At 36.4% G+C, this 15,414-nt stretch overlaps 2 protein-coding genes across 2 annotated transcripts in view; both read right to left on the bottom strand.

Moving 5' to 3' along the window:
- Positions 1-15,414, bottom strand: part of LOC125653998 (serine/threonine-protein phosphatase 6 regulatory ankyrin repeat subunit B-like) — a 1,068,599-nt gene that overhangs the window by 558,350 nt on the left and 494,835 nt on the right. The gene's annotated exons all lie outside the window — the stretch shown is intronic.
- On the bottom strand, positions 247-14,952 carry LOC125657116 (uncharacterized). Its single transcript, XM_048887772.2, has 2 exons — positions 14,830-14,952; positions 247-2,804 (listed from the first exon to the last, which is right to left on the bottom strand). Exon 2 carries the CDS (start codon positions 2,791-2,793, stop codon positions 1,132-1,134), a length of 1,662 nt encoding a protein of 553 aa, XP_048743729.2. The 5' UTR covers positions 2,794-2,804; positions 14,830-14,952; the 3' UTR covers positions 247-1,131.

The following is a 15,414-nucleotide window of genomic DNA, read 5'->3' as shown; positions in this document are numbered from 1 at the left end:
ATCTCCTTTTTCTGTCCTTTCTCTCTCTCCTCTTTATCTCTTCCTACCCCTTTTCTCTGGCCTCTTAATTTTTTCTTTACCTCCTCTTTTTTCTGTCCTTTCTCTCATTATCTCTTCGTACCTTCTATCCCTTTTCTCTCCGCCTCCTTTTTTGTCCGTTCACTCTCTCTCTCCTCTTTATCTCTCCCTCCCTTCTATCCCCCTTTTCTCTCCCTCCTTTTCTGGAACAAATTAAATAATCTTGAATTTACTTTCAATTTTATTACTGATTATGACTAAAGTTACATACACTATCATAAATGCACATTTTAACAACAGATTTGGAGTTGATATTATTTTGAAATAAACTTTTATCTTATCATTTCATATCAAAAACATTTATCATTGGAATTATATTGAAATAATGTTTCCTTCTTGAAGTGTAGAAATGCAATTTCATGATGTCCCATTACAAACAATGATATTGGAATTTCTTTTCATATAAAAATCAAGATACAGCTAGAATTAAAGCATTATAGAATATACAAGAAGTGGTCCCCCACACGAGACCCTCCAGCTAAACCTGATGATGTCACTACATGACTACAAAGTTCTAAAACAGGAAATAAAACAAGGAACAATCAAACATATCATGAGGCCCATGGTTCTCTTTAATCAATTTTATCCGTGTATTTTCACATTTACAGATCAAGGAGGGCTGGTCTTCGCTGGTCTTCAACATAACGTCCAGGTTCATGTTCCACCACACGCCACACTTCATTACACAGGGAATTGTGAAAAAACACGTCAAATGCACCATGACGATAGGATATACTCTTCTTTTTACTCATTAGCGATGATGATAGGATGCATACTTACATGGGCTAAGTGACTATAATGACAATTTCACAAACATGTACCACTTGTGTATGTGCATGTACTTCCCTGGACTGTAGGTAGACATATCCAGAATAAAACAAGATTGAATAGTCATTTTAACACCTTAGATTAAAATTATCAATGTTCTAATTTACAAAATGAAAGAAACAATGAATGAATATACTGTTGTGTAAATATCACTAAAACATGTATGTATCAAGAGCACTGTGTGAACTCTGTCATTATCTGATGTCTGTATGTGATATCATGTGTTTATTTCATGTACTGAATCACTTTCACTTCTCCTGATTGATATAACCCTACCCACAACCTCCCCTCACTGTCCACACTCAGTCCTACAGGTTTATCTAGTCCACAATTGTCCACACATCTCAGGAACTGTCCGTTCTGATCCAGGATGTGTAGACAGTCATTGTTGTGATCTGTCACAATGATCTGACTCATGGAGTCTGTCACTATATGTCTAGGATAAAATGACTTCTTCCTCCTGGCTGGTGTTCCGTAGTATCGGAATCGGACTCTTCCTGACTTGTTCACCACGACCACGGTGTCAGCATTACTATCAGAGGCACAGATGTCTCCATTGTTGTTCTCCACCACATACAGTCTGTATTTCCCTCTTTTATAGATTGGTTCTCCATCTTCATCTCTATCTATTTCCTGTTTCACTGTGTGTCCCTGATAACGGACAATTTTACGTTGGCTTTTATCAGTAGTACGCATACTGACCAGGATGTCCCCTGACTTAGTACAGCATAGTCTGTCTGGATGCCAGCCCTGTGGTGTGGTTATCAGTGTCTCTGTTCTCCCGTGTCTGACAATGTTCACAGTTCTATTGTTAACATCACTGTATACCAGTTCTCCCTGTCTGGTCACTGTGATGTCATTAGGCCTGGTTACACATGTCGTGGTGACAGTGTCCCGTACAGACCCGTGTATGTCAACACGTCTTATGGTTTTATCGTCACCACTAACCCAGGCTTCATCCACTCCCACACAGGCAACATAGAGTAGAGGATTAACTCCAGTAGGAATGGTTGTAATTGATTTGGCTTGCTTTAACAGCTTTTGTAAAGATAAATAGGAGACTTCCTCTGTCAGACTGGACAGTGTTGTCTGTGTCAGGCTAGCCTTGTATTCTCCTAATTCCAGGCTGAGTTCTCTCCCTTGGACTGTGTTGGTTTTGAGTGATGGCAGTTTGACATCAATATTAGAAGGCATGTTCCTGTATTCCTCAAGTTTGGATTTGAAGTTAGTGACTGCAGACACATTGTTGGACTTCAGAATTTTTTTGTTTTGTTGAACTGTTTGGGTCATGTCTGGAATATGATTTTTTATTTTGGATTGGTGGGAGTTTAGAGCAGCCAGGAGATTCTCTTTTATGGACTTCATCAAAGAACCGAGATGATTGAAAATGGTGTCGACTTCTTGGTGCCAGGATTTCCTGTGCTTTTCTTTTTCTTTGTCCAGTTCATCAAATTTGGCCATTATAAATGATAGTTTGCTTTCTGTTTCTTCATTTTTCTTGTTGTACTGTGGAATAATGGTGGATTCAATTTCTTTGATTTCCTTTTCAATATCATTTTTCTTGCTGTTAAAGATATCAGACATATCTTCATATTTGTGTCCATTATGAGGACCAAGCATGCACTTCAGGCAAACTGGAACATCACATTGTTGGCAGTGAGCCTCACATCTCTGGTTTGTGTGAAGTTCACACTCAGGAAAAACAAGTTGTATCTTTCTGTCTTTGAAATGAACGATGTCATGTTGTTGGTACTTGAGCTTGTCCACATGTTTATTAACACAGTCCACACACAAACTGAGTTGACAACTGTTACAGAACTGCTGGGTAGGCTTGACACAAAGGTCACAGGTGATGACCTCCTGTGCCTGGGGGTTGGGCGTGGCCATTATCTGCCTCACTGTAATAAAACAATCAATGATTATATTTATTCATGGAAATTAGGTGGTAACATTATTGAATAAATGTGATTGAAAGACAATATTTTGTGCTGTGTATTACTTAGGCATGGATCTAGAGTTTTTAGAGGAGGGATGCAATCAGAGATGGTACCTTTATAACCTAAAAACAGGAAATTGTAGAACATAAGCTGGAACTGAAATAACATTTTTGTTAAAGATTGTTCGATTGGAGGGGGTTGGGTTGGGGATGTGTGTGTGTGTGGGGGGGGGGGGGGGGGGGGGGGGGGGGGTATTGCAGCCTCTATAACTCTTCTCATGATATCTACATGTAGCCAGAACAAAGTATCCTATGATTGGCAGTATGAACATTATTATAAACCCCCGCTCCTCCATTAGTTTAAACCAAATACAAAACAAGCAGCATCATTTTCATTTAATCACTTATTTTAATACATGTACCCAGGTGCTTCCACATCAGTTTGCAAAAATAAGAGGCCCATGGGCATCAATGCTCACCTGAGTGACATCGACTCTGTACTGTTCTTTATCAGAAGACTTTTAAAGAATTTGTTACTCTCGATCTTTATTCCCACGGAAAATTTTGACCCCATATCATGACCCCCACTCCTAGCCCCACATTGTAATGACTTAACCAAATTTGACTCCACACAGCAGCATAGGAATGCATATATAGCCGTGTTATTAACAAGGTATTGCTGCTCTGTTCTAAAGGATGGGACTTTTCTTTGGATTGTTTTGTTGATATTCATGTACATCATAATATTTTATTTCTGATCCCTGCCCTAACTAGACCCAGAGTCTATGATTTTTTTTTGTTGTTGCAGAGGGGGGGGGGGGGGGGGGGTGCTGTGTCTACACAACTTCGGAATATTTGCATATTGATATAATAATGACCCAATCCTAGCCTCTGGGGCCAAGATTTGAAAAAAAAACTTAATTGAATCTGAACTACATTAGAGTGCTTGCATATACACATGTCTCATCATTGCCATTTGTCCTTATTAAGATTTTTAAATATTAAAATGTGCATACATGTAAGATGTAAGAGATGCACTTAATTTCAACAACACCCAGTACCTAAAAGTGTCAGATTCACAAAGTTAATGCAAGGTCAATTATCAAATACAAATATTATCTATAAAAGCACTAAAAACTGACCAACACCATGAACAGTTAGATTAATATTTTTGGCACAATCATTACCTGTCTTTAATTCTCAGTACAAATGAAGAAAGTTTTACATAAGCAAAATATGTATTTTAAAAAAAATGTTAACACTAAATCTATAAGAAGAGGCCCAAGGGCCATATCGCTCACCTGAGTCACCTTGGCTCATATTTAAAGATTTTCCCTATATATTTGTATGCAAAACTTTGATCCCCCCTTGTGGCCCCATCCTACCCCTGGGGGTCATGATTTTAACAAACTGAAATCTGAAATATGTCAGAAGCTTTCATGTAAAAATCAGTTTTTCTGGCTCAGTGGTTCTTGAGAAGAAGATTTTTAAAGATTTTCCGTATATATTTGTATGAAAAACTTTGATCCCCTATTGTGGCCCCATCCAACCCCCGGGGGCCATGAGTTGAATAAACTTGAATCTGCATTATGTCAGGAAGCTTTCATGTAAATTTCAGCTTTTCTGGCCCAGTGGTTCTTGAGAAGAAGATTTTTAAATGGCCCCACCCTATTTTTGCAGTTTTGTGATTATCTCCCCTTTGAAAGGGACATGGCCCTTCATTTGAACAAACTTGAAAGCCCTTCACCCAAGGATGCTTTATGGCAAGTTTGGTTGAAATTGGCCAAGCTGTTCTTGAGAAGAAGTTGAAAATGTGAAAAGTTTACAATGCCGCCAATAGACAACGGACAAGTTTTTATCAGAAAAGCTCACTTGAGCCTTTGGTTCAGGTGAGTTAAAAAGTATTACACTACAAATTAGAAGTTTATTGTTAACCAATATGTTTTCTAGGGAGCAAATTAGGACATGGTCTCTTTGTCCAAAGTCTGGGGGCCTTGTCTGACTCGCACACACAATAATCAGGGATTGACATTAACGGTTGTCCGATTGCCCGAGGCAAGTGAAAACCCAGTTCGGACAAGTGAAACTCAATACCAACTTCCCGATGGGGCAAGTGATTATTTAAGTAGGAAATGTGATTAGTATATCAAATATTAGAATGTAAAGTCCAACTCCATATATTGCTGTTTTCTTTACCAAATCCTTAGATTATAGCGAAAGCCCATTCTAGTAGACCGTACTGTATCACCAGAAATGCCAACCCCGATTGATTAAAAAGAGGAGTAGAAACTAAGGCCGGGGGTTTGGGGCCCGCCTAGGGGTCCAGGGGCGAAGCCCCGGGCAGGGGTTCAGAGGGCCACAGGCCCCCGAAAAAATACGGAAAATAGCATTTTTAGAAGGCTTTTTATCATGTAAAAATCCCTCTTCAACATGCAAAAATATACATTACAGATATGAAAATGAAAAGATATGGGGTAAGTGTCCAAGAGACTGCACTCCATCCATGAGAAAAAGAGGGAATTTTAAAATTTAGAGGTCTCCACAAGGCTTTCAACAAGGGTGGAATTTCACTCCTTGTGAAAACCTCTAAATTGTCCCAAATAAATAAAACATGTATATGTAAAATTATACTGCTCTCACCTAAATATTACAAAAATATACATGTAACATAAACATTTCACACAAAGACAAACCTATGACCACAATTCCTGACTTTGGACAGACACATGAGACTTATGGTGGGGTTACACTAGTTTGATGAGATCTGGGGAAAATGTGCTTTTAATCTGCATCACTTAAACGTTTCTTATTACGCTAATTCATACTATACATTATGCATCTCAACGATACGGATCAAAATTCTAACATTTTAATAAAAACCGGACCAAGAACGAAAAAAATCCGGATTTTTTTTACAGATCGGAGTTTTAAGGTACTGAAGTCGGAGAGCAGATTTTCCGTTGAAAAATTGGAGAAACTCCACCCAAATCGGGGTGGTTGACATCTCTGTATCACCAATTGACAGAGAGAGATAAGAGTTACTGGTTGACAGGATTACTATAGTCTAGAATATTTCAGACAACTAAGTTTTTCAATAAGATAAGTAAAACTTTAAGTTTACTTGCCCGAAGGGCAAGTAAGAATTAAGAAAAGTTAATGTCTATCCCCACCATGTACAACCCCACATTTAGGGGTGCGGAATAGTGACCCTATGGGGTACGGAATTCGAAGTGTGTTTTACTAAACAAGTTGACATATTTAGCTTGGTTACAGCTATAGAGATAAAACTAGTCTTATATTAACATACGACGGAACACAGTGATGTCCCGGACCGCTTACTCTTACTCGTCTTCCACCTCGCAGTTCGTGTTAGAAATAGGTGAACACTTCAACAATATTCGGCAACCACACGTAAGGATGCAAATTTGATCGATATTTGGCAAACTTTTCAATTATACTGCCACTCCACATCATATAACTAATATGCATGGTTTCTGCACATAACGCTGTAGCAGATACTTCTATGATTTCCGAAATTTCACGTCAAATAAACGGTGAAAACTTCAATTTTAGTGTGTGCCACTAGGGGGTACAGCTTTCAGTGGAGGTAGGGGGGCAATGAACCAATCATAATGTGATGAGTTTAAGAGTGTCATTTGGATTTAAGATTAATATCAAACCATCTTTGCGATGTAATCATTCTTTGATTTGAAATGTCGTTTGTACATGTATATAAATGCAGTCAGTATATTAACATTTCTGATCAGAGAATTATTTGTTATGTTCTTATATCATCAAGATGTTCCAAAATTGGGTTTCAAAACTGACATCATCTAAGAAAAGGGACATTGTTTTTGGGCAATGTGTATTGTATTATTGTCACGGAAAAGATATTTCACTGTATTTACATGATAAAATATTTAATATATGTAAATGAGAATATCATAGAGTTGCAAACTTTACTGATTAAAATTTACTTTGTTGTTTGTGATATTCAGGCTTGAAATTTAATTTAATCTCTTAGTTCAGTTATAATTGATTTTACTAGTGAGCTGCAGGATGATGACATGAAGAAACAGTAAACGCTGGTTACACCTACCGAAAAGAAAGTTACAACATACACGTACACCAAAATTTAAAAGGCTGCAGAGGGCAATATGGCCAAAATATGATAGCAACAAACAGGGAATAAACACTTGTCTTTATAAAATTACAACTGAAAAAGATAGTGTTTACACCAAAATCCAGTCACAATTTGCATGATCTACATGTTTCTATTAAGACCAAAATAAAATGTATGTGTGTTTCCGGTTTCCCGATCCTATCTACCCTTTTGCTGCCGATCCTAAACATGATTGATTGATTGGTGTTTTCCGCCACGCTCAACAATTTTTCAGTTATTTGGTGGCGCCCAGTTTTTATTGGTGGAAGAGAGAACCCAGATACAATGTAACTGGGAAGAGACCACCGACCTTCCGAAAGTAAACTGGGAAACTTTCTCACTTATCGGTGCGAGTGGGATTCGAACCCGCACCGACAGAGGTGAGAGGCCGTGTGACTTTGAGCGCGATGCTCTAACCAATCGGCCACAGAGGCTCTACCGATCCTAAATAATTTATTGATAATATACGTATATGAAAGAAAACAGAAATCCTGAATTTGGAATTTTTTTTCTTTTTGCATTCGAGTTTCTCTGATTTACATTAAAACTACTATTAATTGATCTTCAAAATGTGTGAAAAGTATTTGTAATGTATATAGATCTATACCTGTATTGAAAGCGTATCAAAAACTAAGATTTAAAAATAAAATGTTTTAATGAAATAAATTTTTTACCTAACAACCCTTCCTAAATATATTTAGGAGTGAAATAGGAAACACACATATTTCATTTTGGCCTAAAGAGTGGGGGTGGGATTGTTGTTGTTAAAGTTCCAGATTGCAATAGAGGAATTCATATTAATCACACTAGTGCACTCGCTGTTTTTGGAGACGGTCTGATTTTACTCTTTAGACAAGAGCCCCACAGGCCCTAACGGGAGTAACAAAGCCTTTACATAGGCCATACATTTTGCTTTTCCTCTCGTATGTCTGAGAGTAAAGAAGGAATATAAAATTGATACGTTTTCACTAGAGAGCTATATTGGCCCCACCCTAGGGCCTATACCCCTAATCCAGGGGCCATGTTCATGGACATCACAACCTTGCATTTATTTTTTCTCAATCAGGACTGAGAGTAGAGAAGATTTTTTAAAGATTTAACATAGCTATAATATATGGCTAAACTTGCCCCACCCTAGAGACTGAACCCCTGACTAAGGGGCCGTTAAAGGCTTCATGTACATCAACCATGCATTTGTTTTTTCTCACACATGTGTGGGAGTAAAGAAGAAGATTTTTGAAAATTTGGCATTTGTTGTGGGAATTTTGGGAGCTAAGATAATAAATTTCACAATTTACTTCCTCTTATCCTAAAGAAGTTCCACACCAAAAAATGGTAACAATTGGCCTTGTAGCTTTCAAGAAGTTAAACATGTAAAATTGCTAACGGACGACGACTAACGACTCAGGTGACCTAAAATAGTAGCAATATGTGACACAGGCCAGTTACAAAGAGGTTTTGGAATGTTGGATATAGACTTTACAATGCTAAATTCTCTTTTTAGGGGTGATCCAAGAGCGATTGGCCAAACAAAAAAAGACATGATAGTAGTGGGTTCAACAATTTCATATTTTAGAAAAGTACCAGGCCAATTTCGTATTGAAACCATTTCTTCTTTCGTTTAAAGACAACCAACAACTGGATTATACACATTTATAGATAATAAATAGATAAATATATTTTATACATGTTGAATTTTCACAATCAAAATTTAAATAACATTATTCATTTTACATTAGATCCATTCGTATATGCATGAAAATACGTGGTTATGGATAAAGGGTTACTGTGTTTAATACCAAATATTAATAGCGTTTTGTAATAAGAAACTTTTGTGTGTGGTAATTTAAAAGAACGTAAAAAGAAAACATAGGTATAATGTCTGTTAAATTCATTGCTGTAATCCATGTGTATTTTTGAAAATAATTTATATTTCCTTAATAACCATTTTCACCGTTTATTTGACGTGAAATTTCGGAAATCATAGAAGTATCTTCTACAGCATTATGTGCAGAAACCATGCGTATTAGTTAAATATGATGTGGAGTGGCAGTATATTTGCATCCTTACGTGTGGTTGCCGAATATTGATGGAGTGTTCACCTATTTCTAACACGAACTGCGAGGTGGGAGACGAGTAAGAGTAAGCGGGGACATCACTGTGTTCCGTTGTATGTTAATATAAGACTAGTTTTATCTCTATAGCTGTAACCAAGCTAAATATGTCAACTTGTCTAGTAAAACACGCTTCGAATTCCGTACCCCGTAAGGTCACTATTCCGCACCCCTAAATGTGGGGTTGTACACGGTGATCCCTGCAATTTGAAGGGAATTGAATCTGCAGTACCTGAGAATATGATGAACAATGGCCTACAGTTTTCACAATGCTATGTGAGTTATTTCCCCCTGATTACAGAGGGCATAACTGAACAATAATATTTTACTCACTGGTAATAATATTACATCTACTAGATTATGTGTCCCTTGTGTGGTTTTCTCGCAAGCAATGTGGTCATGACATGACATAACAAAGTATGTAAATATTAACTAGTCCTCGACTTCTTTAGAACAGAACCAGGGTGTCTTCAGTATATCAGCAATTCTTCATTATTAATTTTTATCAATATTTTCGACAACCAAAACACCTGCAATAGCATATTTAAGCCAAAAAACACACGTGCAACCAACGCCTACATGTACATCATCAATTTATCACTTCACACAGAACAACATTACTTATTGCTAAATGTACACCAGGTGCCAATAAACGGAACATGTTAATGATTTGAACTGGTATCTGTAGTGTAATATTTCTGTTGAAATATTTTTCATGTGTGATTCAATCTTTCAAAAGTTAAATTTTGTGTACATCAACTTACAACTCTTCATGCACTTGAATTACTCAAATGAGCACAAAAACAATTATCAGGCACGTAGCAACAATGGGTCTGCCCCTCTTATTATCACATGCAAAGATGGATATTTTTACGTGCAGAGATCGATCTATAGATACCCCTCCCCCCTCTTAAAAAAATCATTGTGAATTGTAGTGGAAATGTAAAATTTAACCAATGACTGGAACTGAAAGATGAATCCTTGTCACATTCCCTCTAGAGGTTTGGATTTTTACTTATTTATTCTTTAAATTTAATACTTGTCAAGAATATTCAGGCATTATCATGAAGTCTCAATTAAACCCCCCTCCCATTTTTTTTAAAAACAAAGTGCACATTACGTGCCTGATTATATCACATGCTTTCATTGTGTTTTTAATTCTTCGTCTTTGCTGTTTTCAAAGCAGAGTACTACTGAAATTCTTGGTATTAATCGCATTATAACTTGGAAAGAAATAACCCCCTTCCCCTCCCCAACTCTACAATTTGAGAAAGTGCATAATTTATAAAGTTTTCTCCATAAAATCAAAGAAATTACACCTTTCTGGGGGGGGGGGGGGGGGCATGAGGCCGCTTGTTTGTTAACATGACTAATCATAGTCTATTGGGTTATGAGAAAAAGATTTTTAAAGATTTTTATTTGCTATATATTTCCATATAAAACTTTGATCCCCTATTATGGCCCTACCCTACCCCTGGAGGCCACACATTGGAAAAAAATCAAATCTGCACTTCCTAACAATGCTTTAAAAAATTTCACTTAAGAGCAGCATTACCAATACATATAGTCATCTAAATGTAGAACATGCAGTTTTACATTTCCTCAAATCATGGCCCCTTTAGAATAGGGTGGGGCTCACAATAGGGGATTTAAATTGAGATTTATGGGGAAAATCTTCCTCTCAAAAACAGGACCATGATTAGTCATATAATAATATTCAAGTATCCTCAGAGAGTGTAGATTCCAGTTTACTCAGATTTAGGTTATCTATTATTTTGTTTATTATACATGATTTATAAAGCACTGAATATAATACAAATTTTAGGGGCCTCGGTGGCCGAGTGGTTAGAGCATCGCGCTCAAAATCACACGGCCTCTCACCTCTGTCAGCGCGGGTTTGAATCCTGCTCGCGCCGGTAAGTGAGAAAGTTTCCCAGTTTACTTTCGGAAGGTCGGTGGTCTCTTCCCAGGTGCATTGTATCTGGATTCTCTCTTCCACCAACAAAAACTGGGCGCCACTATATAACTGAAAAATTGTTGAGTGTGGCGGAAAACATCAAATCAAAATACAAATTTATTCCCAAGCACGGAAGAGGATTTTAAAAACTACCTGTAAATGACATAGATTTAAAAACATAAAATATATCAAATAATTAATACCTATAAATCAAAAATAACAATTAAAATATCAATACGTTTAAGAAATGTGAGTAAGTAAAAATTTTAAGATTTGCATGAAAAACAAACACAACACTGTATACAGCCCATCTAAGAGCAGTCTCGCTGCTGAGGTTAATAGGGGTCACAATATGTGGTCAAAATTTGTAATGGGATTACAAAGGGTAAAATTATTCTCAGGAAAAAAAACCCCAGTAGAGTTAAGATGACTCAGGTGAGCGTTGTAGCCCATTGGACTCTTGTTTTATATCCGCAACACAGAACTTTGTGTCATCTATACAGGTCACAGAATTGCATGTCCTTGATATGAGCATCAGTAATTTATGTTTAAAACTTTAAATAACACCAAAATACATACAAATTCTCTACTTTTTCTCTATAAATATAAAAATTCTAGTAAATGGAATGGAATTTTAAAAAATCTATATATTTTGTTTACATTGCTATTCATAGCACTTGACAATTCAGACATATTTTTTGTAAGTCTACTAGCTATTCTGAAAACTTCATTGAAACTTGAAAATTTGGCAGTTTCTGAGGTTTCAGACCTCATCAGGCAGGGCGTCGTCCTGGGTTCATGGATACCTTGGGTGGTCTCTAAACCGCCTGAATTAATATTCATCATTTCCATTAGTTGAACTCTTCAAATTAAAGACACGTAAAGTTGTTCTACTGGGATAACATTACTTAAGTATACGTACTATAAATTATAGCATCGAATACAAATTATAATCGACTGCAAACCACAACACTGATTAAAATGCTAAAATCAAAAGGAATTGGATTATTCTAACAAGAAAAAAGAAAAAAAACCTTGTCAAACTATGTGAGGGAGCACATGCAGGTACTGAATTTGCCAAATTTGACCAATATATTTTACCGGTAAGCATCAATCGACATATTTTAAAGCTGTATGGTCCGAATTACAATATTTTTTCCTCATCTTGTAAAAACGCTATTAAATCATCGCACGCATGTAGTTATGAGACTGTACGACATATCATAAATTATTTCTCCTGTTTTAACCCAAATAATTTGATTTTAAATCGATGTTTACAAATAATCGCGTCACTCTGCCATTTCAAGTGACAGTCACGTGACCAGTTCAAACTTTCAGATCATCGGTGGTCTTATCTGTATAAAGCTGTGTATTTTGTTATAACAGTACCGTACCATAAGTTTAATAGAAATAAAAATATCAAATACCTCTTAGTAATTCGTTGTTTTACGCTCTTTCAGCCTTAAAACTAGACAGTTGCGTATGAGTTAATATATCATGTTGGGATTCCCCTGATGCGCTTGGGTCTATTTATAGACGTCTATTATGGGATGATTTAAATATGTAGCCACTATATTTACTTTCTAAATAATATTCGCACTGTTTTCTTTTACATGCAGATGTTTTCAAGCATGTAATTAAGGGAAAGTTAATAACTTTATAAAGTAATTAATCTGCTTTAAAGTAATTATGTACAAAAATAATACATGAACATCGGGTCATACAGCTTTAAACATATAAAATTTGGATTTTGTGAAATAGATTAAATATGGAGTTTTTTTAAAAAAATGTTAAGTTTTAATATACTAGAGTTACTTTTCATAAATATAGATGCATTCTGGGCAAGGGCTATTTTATTAAAAAATACACCATGTATTTTAAAGTTTAAAAAAGGGGTGATGTTTATGTCCCAGTTGCTCATTTTCTTACCAATGACGCACAAGTCATCAAAGCGCAATATCTATGACGAGCTGGTAATGAATTGATAAATGGTTTTATCGGGGGGGGGGGGGGGAATTCAATGTTACTCTGATTACTTGTACATGCAATATTGAATATATTCATTTATTAATTTGCACCTCCCTTGAAACAATGCATCCCTCCAAAATAAACTTCATTCAACTAATGATATTTTCGTCCATGATATTCTAGCTCACAGGCCGTAGGCCGCCTACAGGGGCTTATGTATTTTGTTCTCAATATATCTGTAAATAGATTGAGAACAATATGCAGACTGTGGACAAAAGTATTCGCACGATCGCGTCATTTTTCAAACGTGTTTATCGAGTATCATACATTGCGGGTTATCTCTCTTTGCACAGACATGAGTTATCCTTTCACCGATGATGTATTTAAAAAGTTGAAGGTCAATTATGTGACGTAATGATGTTTGTGTTCGTCTGCAAGTCTGTTTATACATGCAAGGTAGTGATTAGAAAATATGGGTTATAAACATCGTAACTCAGTATAGGCTGCTAAGAATACATCATAGCATTAGTTCAGGGCTGTAAAAGTTCCGGAGAAGTTGGAAAATTATTAAGAAGTCCTATATCAACTGTGTATAGTGCTTGGAATAAGTTTCGAGTGCGAGGTACAACAGAAAATTAACAAAGAAGTGGACGAAAGAAACTAGTGAGTGCACGTGCACAACGGAGACTTGTTAGATAGACACAGTTGGATAAACAAAGACCGCTGTCGGACGTTACAAAAATATAATGAAAATAACAATGCAAATATTTCAAAGAAAACTATTTGGCGATGTTTAAGACAGAAATGGATACTAAATATGTGTTTGTATCAAGAAAATACGGTCCGAGTTGTCAATCGTGTAAAACGTGTGCAATGGTGTGCGGGTAAAATAAACTGGACCGTGGAAAATGAAAGGAAAATGGTAATTTCTTTTGACAAGTGCCAGATTGTCTTTGGAAAATACTGTCGAGTATATATATGGAGAATAAGTGATTTAAATCTTGACTGTCGGACTGCATTTTCCCCCGAAACTGGTAAAATATTTGGGGATGCATTACATGTACGTGTCATGGCGTTATTGCTCTTTGCAGAGTCAATACATACAGCAACATGAATAACTCTGAAAAATATGTAGATAACTGTTCAGCAAAACTCTTTCAAGATGACAATTATCTGTTTATGGATGACCATACACCTGTTCATTGATCTTGTCTTTCAACCAATTACAAAACGGACAAACAAAGTCCAGCACTGAAGTGGCCCACACAATCACCTGATTTATGCCCCGTGGAAAACATTTGGCTGGTAATTAAAATACAGCTTCATATCACATTTCATGATTTGTAAATTAGATTCTGGTGATGAACTGTATCAGAAAGTTCTGGAAATCTGGACTTCAATTAGAGTAAATTATACAAAATCTCCATGCACCCTTCCACAACGAGTGCGCCAAATTCAAAGGGCCCGAGGGTATATCACGAAAACATTAAGGTACTTGACATTCTTTTATTTATTTTTATTGATTATTGATAGAAACAAATTGTTTATTTACAATAGTTTTGCATTTACAAGTTATTTGTCCTGTTCAGACACTCCAAAAATACGTTTGTTTACCGTCAAGCGTTTTCAATAAACAAAATGGCCGCCAACGCCCGTGCCAATACTTTTGTCCACAGTCTGTAGATAAGAACCCCTAATTGTGCATTTCCTAGATACTGTATAATACAGCAGAGATGTGTGGATATTGATTTAATGATTATGAATAAATCAGACTTGAATGATTTACCTTTCAGTTTGGATGTCTATGAAAGACGAAACCCATGACACCCACCTCGATATTCACCAGGCTGGGAAGTACTTTCGTTTTGGTACGCACTCTTAAGGTATCACACCGGTAATTGTCCAATCAAAATGAACTTAGAGTCAATTGTAGTTCCATATATTTAAAGAAATATTTTTTTTCCTTGCGCGATTTTTCTCATTTCCTCTTCTTCTTTTCTCTTAATTTTTGTACCCCTGATTAGGAAATTTTGTGTAATTTGTAGAAATAATCAAGTGTATACAAAGGAACTATTTGCTGTTGGTAGCTGAGGCTACTTCCTGAGGTGCACTCCGGCTGTTTACACACATGTGAAAAACACGTGGATTTGAGGGTAGTCTTGTTTGCGGGTAATTTTTTTTCGAAAATGCCGCGTAGGGTGTTGTTTTTCTGGTGTCGGCAGACGAGATAGGTAACATAGAACGTGTCTGACTGCGTTATTCGGCATCAATTTTGTAAACTGATTTTTAATGATTTTTTCCTCTCTATAGTAATATATAGTGAAAATAATTACCGGTGTGATACCTTAACTGCACAAGTGCCTCACATATA

The sequence above is a fragment of the Ostrea edulis genome, chromosome 7 (genome assembly GCF_947568905.1).
Source record: "Ostrea edulis chromosome 7, xbOstEdul1.1, whole genome shotgun sequence".
NCBI classification, from domain to species: Eukaryota; Metazoa; Mollusca; class Bivalvia; order Ostreida; family Ostreidae; genus Ostrea; species Ostrea edulis.
The sequence above is the reverse complement of the archived record's forward strand: the minus strand, read 5'-3'. Positions and strand labels throughout refer to the sequence as shown.

Excerpts from the sequence above, each read along its gene's own strand:
- LOC125657116 (XM_048887772.2), bottom strand. The coding sequence starts at position 2,793 with ATGGCCACGCCCAACCCCCAGGCACAGGAGGTCATCACCTGTGACCTT.